The sequence below is a fragment of the Dryas octopetala genome, chromosome 3 (genome assembly GCF_963921425.1).
Source record: "Dryas octopetala chromosome 3, drDryOcto1.1, whole genome shotgun sequence".
NCBI classification, from domain to species: Eukaryota; Viridiplantae; Streptophyta; class Magnoliopsida; order Rosales; family Rosaceae; genus Dryas; species Dryas octopetala.
In genome coordinates, this window is record NC_141368.1 from 26,434,310 (window position 1) to 26,445,340 (window position 11,031).

At 37.2% G+C, this 11,031-nt stretch overlaps 2 protein-coding genes across 4 annotated transcripts; one reads left to right on the forward strand and one right to left on the reverse strand.

The window, feature by feature from the left end:
- Window positions 1–907: 907 nt before the first annotated feature.
- Window positions 908–3,505, forward strand: LOC147292116 (DNA-directed RNA polymerase subunit beta (Protein of unknown function, DUF642)). Its single transcript, XM_086235381.1, has 3 exons — window positions 908–1,064; window positions 1,550–2,047; window positions 2,617–3,505. Exons 1-3 carry the CDS (start codon window positions 980–982, stop codon window positions 3,135–3,137), a joined length of 1,104 nt encoding a protein of 367 aa, XP_086091507.1. The 5' UTR covers window positions 908–979; the 3' UTR covers window positions 3,138–3,505.
- Window positions 3,506–3,937: 432 nt separating this feature from the next.
- RLF (reduced lateral root formation) lies at window positions 3,938–9,690 on the reverse strand. Of its 3 annotated transcripts, none has more exons than XM_086237122.1 (6): window positions 9,522–9,690; window positions 8,897–8,968; window positions 8,361–8,718; window positions 5,833–5,967; window positions 4,920–4,970; window positions 3,938–4,242 (listed from the first exon to the last, which is right to left on the reverse strand). In XM_086237122.1, the coding sequence occupies exons 2-6, from the start codon at window positions 8,927–8,929 to the stop codon at window positions 4,145–4,147; spliced, it is 675 nt and encodes a 224-aa protein (XP_086093248.1). In that variant the 5' UTR covers window positions 8,930–8,968; window positions 9,522–9,690; the 3' UTR covers window positions 3,938–4,144. The 3 variants fall into 3 exon arrangements, with proteins under 3 accessions (XP_086093248.1, XP_086093245.1, XP_086093246.1); XM_086237119.1 differs by having other exon boundaries at window positions 8,897–8,973; XM_086237120.1 differs by lacking the exon at window positions 9,522–9,690 and adding an exon at window positions 9,376–9,515 and having other exon boundaries at window positions 8,897–8,973.
- Window positions 9,691–11,031: the final 1,341 nt, after the last annotated feature.

Here is an 11,031-nt window from a genome sequence, read left to right on the forward strand (position 1 = left end):
TAGTCCACATCATAATTTTATAAGTTATGATTAATGAGCCCACACGGTTATTGGTTGGTGTAAATGTGTAATTAGCATACTGCAGACGTAACCATAATTAATTAATTAATTAATTTGCAAAAACAGAATCTGACATATCTTTGCTAAGCCACTTTCGTCAGAACTTCCGAAAATATAATCAGATACAAGTTACAACACAATGCGACAACCCACGACAAATCCATTGTTGCAAATTGCAATGCAACGACAACCATAACCCTCTACAGCTATTACTTAATGCAAAAATCAAATTATTTTATGTGGAAATTCCATATTGTTTTGTGGGATTTAGTGATTTTATAATGCAAAGTTAGAACTCTAATTTGTAGTACATGAGAAAAAGTGTTATTTTGATATACTTTATTAGTTTATTTATTAAAAATTTAAAACTTTTGGAGTCTACTAGCTAGATGTCTAACAATAATAGAACCTTACTCAGCTAGATGTCAAAAATTCAACTCAATTACAAATTTACTAGTTAAGATGAACTGTAATCAACTCAACTTACAAGGTTTACTTCAATTTGCAAGATCATTGTCTACAAGCTATGATAAGACTGAGTGTCCCATATTATTTCGCTTCCAATGTTAATAAAAAAAAATTAAAAAAATTAATAAAAAAAATTATCGCCGAACTCGATAATGCGGATTGAGTGGAAGAATTGGTGGTAAAATTACAAGAATACCACTAGCATGAATTAAGGAGAAAAAGAAGGTTTGCAAAAACCAGGACAAGCAGACAAAACCCAAGAGGGGTTTGAGAGGAGGCAGGTGCCATACTGCCAGGTGGCTCCTACTTAACGTGATTTCTGCCAACCTTACCTTCTTCCCCATTTCCCATCTTATCCTCCTCACTATAAATACAAGCACTCCCTCTCCCACACCCAAACGCCTCTCACAGTCTCGCTGCTTTCTCTTCCGTGCCCATTTTTTTGGTTCAAATGGCAGACTTGCTCTCACTTCTTCTTGCATTCTCCTTGCTGTTTAGTAGTCCTGCTTTTGCAGTTGTACCTGTGCCTTTGGAAGGTAATGCTCTCTCTCACTCTCATCTAACCTCCCGCAGTTGTGTACTTGTGTAGTAATGTTGAATATCTTATTCTGATCTGTTTTACTGAGCTTTGTCTTTACTGATTTAAGCTTACTTTAGCATTTTCTTGAGCTGGTTTTAGGGTATGAACTGATCTAGTTTCTATAAAGGTCTATTTTTTACTCCATTTGTGCTCCCTATCTCTCTTTCTCTGACCCCATTTGGTCTTTACTTGTCTATTGTATGTACTAAAAAAGGTACATTCTGATCTGATGTGTTATACAAAACTTGGGGTTTTTATATTTCAGATATTTACATTTTATTGGACTCGCTGTTAGATTCTGATCTGGTGGGTTAGTGTGTTCATTCACATATATAAAACCCACAAAGATTTTTTTAACATTCTTCTTGTTTTTCTTTCACCAAAAACTCTTGCTTATCAGTTATCAACTTATCACCTCTTTGTTCTGCTTATTTTGTTCAGGACTCTTGGACAATGGCAACTTTGAAGAGCCACCAAAACCAAGCAACCTCAAGAAAACAGTTATCATTGGGAAATATGCACTGCCCAAATGGGAAATCAATGGCTTGGTGGAGTACATCTCTGGCGGGCCGCAACCGGGTGGAATGTACTTCTCTGTGGCTCATGGTGTCCATGCTGTGAGGCTTGGAAATGAGGCCTCAATCTCTCAGACCCTAAAGGTCAAACCAGGCTCTCTGTATGCCCTAACATTTGGGGCATCAAGGACTTGTGCACAAGAGGAGGTTTTGAGGGTCTCAGTGCCTCCTCAGGCAGGGGACCTTCCTTTGCAGACCCTCTATAGCAGCAATGGAGGTGATACTTATGCTTGGGGATTCAAAGCCACTTCTAGTGTGGTTAAAGTGACTTTCCACAACCCTGGGATTCAAGAGGACCCTGCTTGTGGTCCACTCTTGGATGCAATTGCTATCAAGGAGCTTTTCCCTCCACTGCCCACTAGAGGTAATTATAAACTTACAACTATGCTAAATTTGCTAATGCTATTCTCTATTATAAAGAACATGTTTGTATGCTTAATTTTGGATAATTCTTTATTTGGGTTTTCTTTTTTGAATTTATGATCTAATAGTGGGGTATCAATTTAATTGATCTGTTGGTTAGTATTCTCTGCTGATCTTGGTTCAGACCTAAACTTCTTTTGCTATGCCATTGCTGCATTGCACAAGTTTGCTGCTTGATTGTTATCTTTGGTTGTGTGGATCTGGGTTCCCCTGTCCTCTATGGTATCCAAGATGTGTTTTTTATTAATATGTATCTGTATCATTAATGTGTTATCTGTATCATTAATGTGTGGTCTTTCTACCTTTTTGGCTAGCTAAATTTTATACCTTGTATTCTTTTTTCTGGCCTGAATTAGCTAGCTTGTTTGAGAATTTGAGCTTTCAATGTGATCTGAAACAAACTACAGAGCTACAAGACATTACTCTGTATCCCGTTTTGGATTTGTGTTGTTTATTGAAATATACATAGAGAAACAAGGTTTTAACAAAAACATTGACTGTTTCTTGCAGATAATTTGGTCAGGAATCCTGGCTTTGAGGAGGCTCCTCATAGGCTGTTCAACTCTTCCCATGGTGTACTCCTCCCTCCAAAACAACTAGATCTGACATCCCCACTTCCTGGCTGGATCATCGAGTCCCTCAAAGCCGTAAAGTTCATCGATTCCAAACACTTCAATGTCCCATTTGGAAAAGGTGCAATTGAGCTTGTTGCAGGAAGAGAAAGTGCCATAGCCCAGATTCTCAGAACCATTCCTAACAAGCTCTACAATCTCTCATTCACCGTTGGGGATGCAAGGAACGGCTGCCACGGGTCGATGATGGTTGAAGCATTTGCAGGCAAGGATACCTTAAAAGTTCCCTTCAGCTCCCAAGGAAAAGGCGGCTTCAAGACTGCTAGTTTCAAGTTCAAAGCAGTTTCACCCAGAACCAGAATCACATTCTTCAGCTCTTTCTACCACACTAGGGTTGATGACTATGGAGCTCTTTGTGGCCCCATCCTAGACCAAGTTCGGGTTTCGCCTATTGCTTAGATGCTAGTTTAGTCATATTACCATAAGACTACATATTATTATAGAGATTGTGCAACGGCTATTATTTCTACTTTGTAAATTTGACCGTTGATGAGAGCTGGATGTTTTACAATTAAAGTAGTTTGGACTTGTGTGCATTGCTATATTTTCTACCACAGGAGGCATATGTGACTTTTCAAATTTAAGAAAATATGGTGGGAGAATCCTGTCTTTGTGAACCATGATATATGAGAAATTGAGAATAGATGAAGTCGTCTCACTAAATCTAGAAAACTTGTGTGAGCCTTGTGTAGCATATTCCTATTACATGCCACTTAGAATATGGCATGTCTTCAAATTTTAGAATATGCCATTGTCACCAAGCAGGAACCGCCCCCACAAGTTTTTCTCCACTAAATCAGGCCATTTTTCAGTGACAGCTTATGCCAAAGCAATATAATTGTCAACTTTTCTAGTAGTTACAAGAATCTAATGTCAACTGCCAAAGACTTGGATGTTTGATTAATGATGTGATAATCATCTTCCAATGTTAGTAAAGATCCTTTGCTCTTGCTAGGTAGCAGCTCAACTGTCAAGCACCTCTAAATAATTTGGGGCTACCATATTCACAAAAATCTAAATTTGCTACTAAGAGATCGATAACATAATTGATTCAGTGAGATGCTGTGCCAAACCAGCTATCATACACCATTTTAGCAATCAACATGAAGAGTATTGCTTTAGCCAAATAAATGAATGTTTGGATTATTTCAAAGCAATTTGACCAAAAAAAAAAAAAGATTATTTCAAAGCACAATCCATAATGCTCCATACCTGTAGGAACATTTCTAATCTGCTTATTAAAGTAATAATACACATCAGAATATGAATTTGACAGCCTGGTACAAAATTTATGCAAAGTGTATTTGTTACAAAATAATGATAAAATGATGTCAACTTGACACACTTTGAATGGTAAAATAAATTGCTGCACCAATGTGTCAGTATGATGAACGGGCCTAAAAATTCTAATGCTTGGAATGTTGTTGCCGTTCACCATCATCTAAAGTACCAACCAGACACCTCTCAAGTAAAAATTCAGCATTCACCCAAGCATGGTATTTATCTAAAGCAATGTAGTAAGGATTGCAATAGTTAATAGCAATTTTCAATAGGTTAAATAAGAAGGAAGATGGATCTCAAACACATCCTACTGACTTGCAGGCATTAGATCCGTTTGAAGTTCAACCTGGCTTGGGAAAACTGTTAAGTTGTGCTTGTTTTGCAGAATCGGATTTCAGGAATGCTAAACTCATTCCTTGGAATAAAGCTTTTAGAAACCATTGGAATCCAGCATTTCTATTCCAGTGTATGGAAGCCAGGGATTGAGTTTAGGAAACCCACCTCTCCCCAAAGAAATGCAAAAAACTCCATTTTGTAGGTTTTAGATACCCATGAAAAAGCCAAACCCAAAGTAATTGCACTTACAAAACAAAACTGCAGTCTAGGTAATGCTAAATCCATTCCTTAGCCTCGATTCCACCAAACAAAATACTACTTTAATGTATGACTAAGTTTTGGAGATTATGATTTAAAAATGCCTTTGGTGAAATAAAAAATGGTAAAGAAAAAATTTGCGTAATCCCCCCAGTTCACTAGAATGACAGGTTTTATGAGGGGAGGGTTGTTCTCATAAAGAGGTCTGACCAAAGAACAATCAAACCAAAGGTTGCATTGTGTTAAATAATTGGTCAAACGTACTCTGGAAAGCACTGTAACCAAGTAAATTTTAGAAAAGGATACTGAATAAAGATGTACAGTCTTTTCCCACAGCCTTCTTTAGAATATCAACACCTGAAAAGATAGTTTTGTCAAAAACAGGAATATGTAAGACATGTACAGAAACTCTCAACTAAGTAGAACATTTATGGCTAGCCTTCAGAATAAATTACTCCATCAGTAAACAGTTTTTAGGTGATGGCATTTTATCAGCTGTAATATATTTTTGGTAAATATAATAACTGTAATATTAAGGACGTAATTTATAAATTGGAGGTAATGCATTTGCAAATGCTTAGATGGGATTAGGGAGGTGTCCTGTACTAGCATTTTTGGGGTGGTTTGGATAGAAAGGAATAGAAGAATTTTGAAGGCCTAGGGGGGAGGAGGTGGACCCATTTGTGAGATAGAGTTCAGTACTGGACATCCTTGTGGACTTTGGTTTATTCTGAGCTTAGGGATTGGTCTTTTTATGCTATTTTTTCTAATTGGAATGCTGTAGCCATGTATTCTGTTTTTGCTTTGTTTTGATTGTTATTCTTTGTTAGCTGTAGTATAAAGAGTGGATGTTAAGGGGACACCTTGTCCCCTGTGTTGTAACTTTCTTTTTCTTATGAAAACAAAAATGCTTAGATATGAAATGATATTGTTAGCATAACAGTGAAACGCGCAACTGTTTTGCCTTTCTTATCAGTGACCTTGTTCATTCTTGAGCTCAGAATTGAAGATAAGCATTCGTCAAGGAACTTAAATCAATAGCCTCCCTTTTATACTTCTCCTAAATGTCCCATCCTATTCATTTTATTTTATCAGAAAAGTTTGCATGCTGGAGCAAGAAATCTTCAATAAGAGTTAAAGTACACCACCAAATTTGGAACCACATAAATTGCAGATAATAACCTACATTGAATGAATGAACTTGAGCAGAATAACATACCTCCCGGGTGAAATCTCATGTACGGAGATAAATTGTACACACGACCTTTTAGAACAGTCCACATTGAATCATCTTTTTGGTGTTGTTTAACTTCATTCATTGAGATAAGCCTCTTATTCGACTGCCCCTTTAAACCTGAGACATAATTTGTATATCAAGAAGCTAACATTAATATTAATATAAACAACTACTTTACCTAAAATAATATGAGAAATCATAAGTTACTTCCTGAACTCATGATAACATGCATCATAAATTCACAACGAAGAACCTATCCCAGGATACACGTTAGATGCGGACTAAAGTAGCTCCACTCATTAGTTTCTTTTCCCGTTCAATGCAGGCACACTAGGTTAATAAGAATCCCAAGGAAAACCCAGTACTTTCTAGCTGCAAGAATGAAGTTTTTGTCATTTTTTTCAATTAGAAGTAACCATTGTAGCCAGAAACCCTATGGATCCTCAGGGAATAAGATAACCAGAATTCATCAATTTAGTTGGCCTGAAAATGAAGATTTAAAATACTAGCAAGGAATGGATATTTCTATCTGCTAGAGGCCATGCATCCACCCACAATGTAAATCATCAGACTTTGGTTAACTTGAGATTTGAATCCATAGGCGAAGAGACTGGCCTACATCCAAGAATCCAGTTTCTTGTAACAAGTCCAAGACATAGTTCAGCTGTGACACAAATATTCCACAAAGTGAACGTGCACCTTCAATCCCAAAGAAAAAGACAAGAAACCCCAAATCCTTCACTTCAAAGACCAATCCAAAATTTGTCTTCACCGGAGAAATACTAGGTGCATCATCCCCAGTAACATGATGTTGTCCACATATACTAAAAGAATTATGCAACTCCTACTCAAATTCAACGAATTAAGCAGGTATGATCAGAGTGACACTGGTAAAGCCTATAGAAATAACTACCTCACCAAATCTGCTAAACTAAGCATCCAGTGATTGTTTTAGGCTCCACAAAAGCATGCCAAGATTTACGTAGTTTGGAAAAATCCTGCCTACGTCCATGGAGAGTACCTTTGGTCCTTTACTATGAGAGAGAAAATAAACTGATACAAGAATTACCACTCAAGAGTTAATCCCAAACCCAAGCCCTTGTATTCAATAAGATACCTCTTGTACACCCTCTCTCAAATTCCATTGAAGATAACTCTACTAATCTCTGTCTCTCCCATCTCAATTGAAGCTCCAAACGTGAGTTGACGATAAAAGAGGCATAGGCCTCCTGCTAATATATCCACAAGGGTGACTATAATTAGCCAACCTCAACACTAGGAATTCACTATTTAATTCAGCACACGTACATCGTCCATCACAATGGATATATTACCACAAATTCATTGTCCATGTGCCCAACACAACACTCAACACACTTGTAATGCTTTGAGCACGTGCATGCTGAGAAAAGGCAATAACTCCCTTACAACCTTTGTGCCATGGCTTCCAGAATCAATTTTATCAGTCTCTCCCATTTTAGAACTGGCCAACTGGAACAAATCTAGAATGGAGCAAAAATAACAAAATCTAGAATGGAACAACAATAATAGCCAAGAACCCAAAAAATAAGAAGGTTCCAAAAATTGAGAGTAACCCCAAAAACGCAGCAAAATTCCCACCCAAGCAACACCAACCAGCAGCAATGAGGATTGAAAAACTCAACCTAACCAAAGCTACCAAAAAAATCAGCGGTAACCAAGAGATGAAAGAATTAAAAAAAAAAAAAAAAAAAAACCCTTACCACATCTTCAGCAGCACAAGAGTCCCCCCAAACAAGGGCTTATACCCAGCAATGGCCAAAATGAGGAGTAAGCCTCCCTAGGAAATCGCAACTAGTGAGTGCATCTCCCTAGGGGACGAAAGACCGGTGGAATGGTGGAGAAAAGGGCATGAGAAGGTGGCGCCAGCTATAGAGGGACCGAAGAGGGACGACAATAGCTAGGGTTTCACTGATTTTTCCCTTACAAGTTGGCTTTAATGCCAAATTGAATTTAATGCATGTGATTTGGGGTAAATTTATAAGGCTCAATGTGATATCAAGCATATATGTTTATATTAAAGATATTTACATGGGTGTGACCAAAATATTGCTAAAAATCAAGCAATAATAAAGGCTAATAAAAGACAATAGCATAATTAAATAGCACATGCTAAACATGTTTTCCAACAAGGTCAAATAAGGAACTCAATAAACCTCTCAAGCTAAACTACAACCCCTCCCAACCTAACATTTTACTTTAATTTGCAAAGTTCAGAGGAATTTTCTTTATATCTTCTGAGAATTTCCTTTAGGATTATCACAAGGTGCAAAGGCTTGAAAAGGATAAATGAAATTACAAGAGTCCTAAACTTAATACCAGAGAAAAAGAAAAAAATAAATAATTATGTATGCATCATAGCTAGCTGTAAGCATTAGACAATAAAAAAATCAAGATATGAGTGCCAGGAAGAAAAATGAAGTTATGAAAGATGGAAAGCAATTTCAGCAGGAAGCATTTTCACCAAATACCTGCAAGGTCGGGATGTGTTCGAGTAAGCTTGAGCCAATCCATTTGGCTATACCCCTTCTCAAACGGAACTTTAGCACGTGCAGGCTTCACTGGCTTTCCAGCATCTCTTGGTGGTGGTTGTTTTGGATATTCAGATTTTTGGTTTGTAGATGATGCATCAATAACACTGACAGACAAAGAACCAACTGTTTCCTGCTTTCTAGAGGTGGCACCACTTGGCAATCCATCTTTCCACAGAAAACCTGTATTCTGATTACTATTAGTGCCATTTGGCGATTCATCTTTTATGGTAATACTTTCTACATCTGAAGCAAGCTTCTTTGTCTCAAGACCATCCTGGTTGCTAGGTGAGCCAACCTATACATACACCACAGACCTTACATTTAAGAAACATTATGATATATAAAAAGAACCCACTCAAAAACAATCATATTTCAGAAATACAAACCACTGCAAATGATGCATTGAAATCAATGAGCATATTTTAAGGATACAGCTTCCTTTATCTTGAATGAAATGTACGAATAAAACTTACTTGGCAAAAAGTGAAATCATTATCACTGTCCATATCTAAACTGAATGAAGTCCCCAGACTATTTCGAACAATCTTCCCTGTCAAAAGATATTTTAAACAACACATTTCAATAGCAAAAAGATCATGAGATGATTTTTCTAAAATATTATATTACCATTGTTTAATAAACCAATTCAAATGAATGCAGATTGAGTGAAATATTGGTTCTCTCTCTCTCTCTCTCTCTCTCTCTGCCTTGCCTCCCTTGAGCCTTGTGACCTTGCTAGTATAAGAACAGATTTCAGATTTCCCAGAAATAGAATTGAAACATTCAGATTTCTCAAAAACAGTATAAGAAGAAAAGAAATTTTCAGATTTCCGAAAAAAGAATTAAAAAAATTCTCAACATACTTGGTAAAAAATCCCATACAAACCAAACAAAGAAAATACCCAAATACTAATTTGACTAGGAATTTCATATATAAGGAGATGACAAGAACCTCAAGTATCGTGTATTCTAGTTCTTTGCATGCTATCTTGAAATTTTCTTTTCTTTTTTCTTTGTTCCTTTCTTGAATTTTCCCGGCAGCCAAACAGAGAGCCAATAGTAATTTAAGAAGATGAGAGATGGGAGAGAAAAACGTACTATGATGTTGGGTTGAGGTTGGTGTGGACAAACTCTCTCTCCTTCTACAGTCTGCGATCGTCGAGCCAACCCAATTGAAATCAAGTTCCTCTCGTCCTTGTCATCTTGAATAATAAGCTGACTTTTTGGTTAGAGAATAATGAACTATTGAACTAATGCTTTTCATTTGTTTATTTTGGCATACATTCTATTTGTGTCCAAATTTTTTTTTTATGCGCAACAAATACAAACCATGCTAACAATGTGGAACAGAAACAGATGAAGAAAATAAAAATATTTAGGCTTATTCGCACATTTATCTTCTTTAAATTATAACTCTATCTCATTTCACCCCTTAAAAGTTTAATGTCTCAATTTACTCCCTGAAAGTTTATTATGTGTTCCTCAAGTCCGTCAATGCCACTATTTGAATTAGGGGTGGGAATGGGTCGATTTTTACCCGATAACTGACCCATTACCAACCCATATCTGTGGTCGATATGCAACTAACAACCGACTGACAACAGTTAGGTCGGTTGGTACAAACTGAACCACAAAGGTCGGGTCGGGTGGTGGTTGTCAAATATGAGAAAGTTTTATGTACATTTATGGGCTTTTGTTGTTTGGGGTGTGTCATGTGTGGGAAAAAAACCAATCACCCAGGCTCAAGCCCAAACCCAATCTCAACCCTATCACTCCCTGTCTCATGACTCTCATCTCTATTCTCTCCTTTGTTGTTAGGTGTTGTAGCAGTGTTGCGTTCTGCACAGAGAGAGAGAGAGAGAGAGAGAGAGAGAGAGAGAGAGAGAGAGAGAGAAAGAGAAAGAGAGAGAGCTCGGGCTAAGAGCGATGGTAGAGGCAGGCAAGCCTGGAACAAAGGTCTGATAGCAATAGGTTTGAAAACACCAGGGAACCAATCCAAAAACAAGGTGATGAGGCGGGAGTAGGAGACAATGAGGAAGGCAATGGCAACAACAAACAAAAATCAAATAAGAACTTATAAGCACTTCAATGCCTCACTATATAAGGCTAAGTACAAAATACCCCTCCCAGGTTTAGTGTCATTTTCAATTCCTTCCATAAGATTTCAGTTTTTTCAATGTGGTACATATAATTTTCAATTTAAGTCAATGTACAAACTGAAAAAAGAAAAAAAAAATTAAAAACTGACTCAATTACCCCTAACCTTGCCTCACCCCCCACCCAGCCCCGTCGCATCCCCCTCCCCACCAACAAAAAATATTAATTTCCTGCAACAAAAAAAAAACATAAAAAAAAATACTAATTTTCCATTGGAGCTCATATGAGAGCTTCTCCAAACAAATCTCAACACCTGTTTCAAGAATAAAACAAATCCAAGCACAAATCTATGCCCCAAAACCTTTGAAAATGTTCTCAAAACAAGCCATTTTCATATCTTCCCTCATAATCCTCTAGTACTCATCAAACATTGGTGTTCTCCTACTCAACAAGTTCTTACTTTCAAACTATGGCTTCAAATTCTCAATCTTCCTCACAATGTGTCGTCGAG

Bases quoted from the DNA above. Each gene is read 5' to 3' on its own strand.
- LOC147292116 (XM_086235381.1), top strand. From the start codon at position 980: ATGGCAGACTTGCTCTCACTTCTTCTTGCATTCTCCTTGCTGTTTAGT. The intron at 1,065-1,549 runs GTAATGCTCTCT...TATTTTGTTCAG, and splicing joins TGTACCTGTGCCTTTGGAAG to GACTCTTGGACAATGGCAAC. The intron at 2,048-2,616 runs GTAATTATAAAC...TGTTTCTTGCAG, and splicing joins CCCTCCACTGCCCACTAGAG to ATAATTTGGTCAGGAATCCT.
- RLF (XM_086237122.1), bottom strand. From the start codon at position 8,929: ATGGACAGTGATAATGATTTCACTTTTTGCCAA. The intron at 8,719-8,896 runs GTAAGTTTTATT...GTGTATGTATAG, and splicing joins ATGATTTCACTTTTTGCCAA to GTTGGCTCACCTAGCAACCA. The intron at 5,968-8,360 runs GTATTTGGTGAA...ATTATGTCTCAG, and splicing joins AACACATCCCGACCTTGCAG to GTTTAAAGGGGCAGTCGAAT.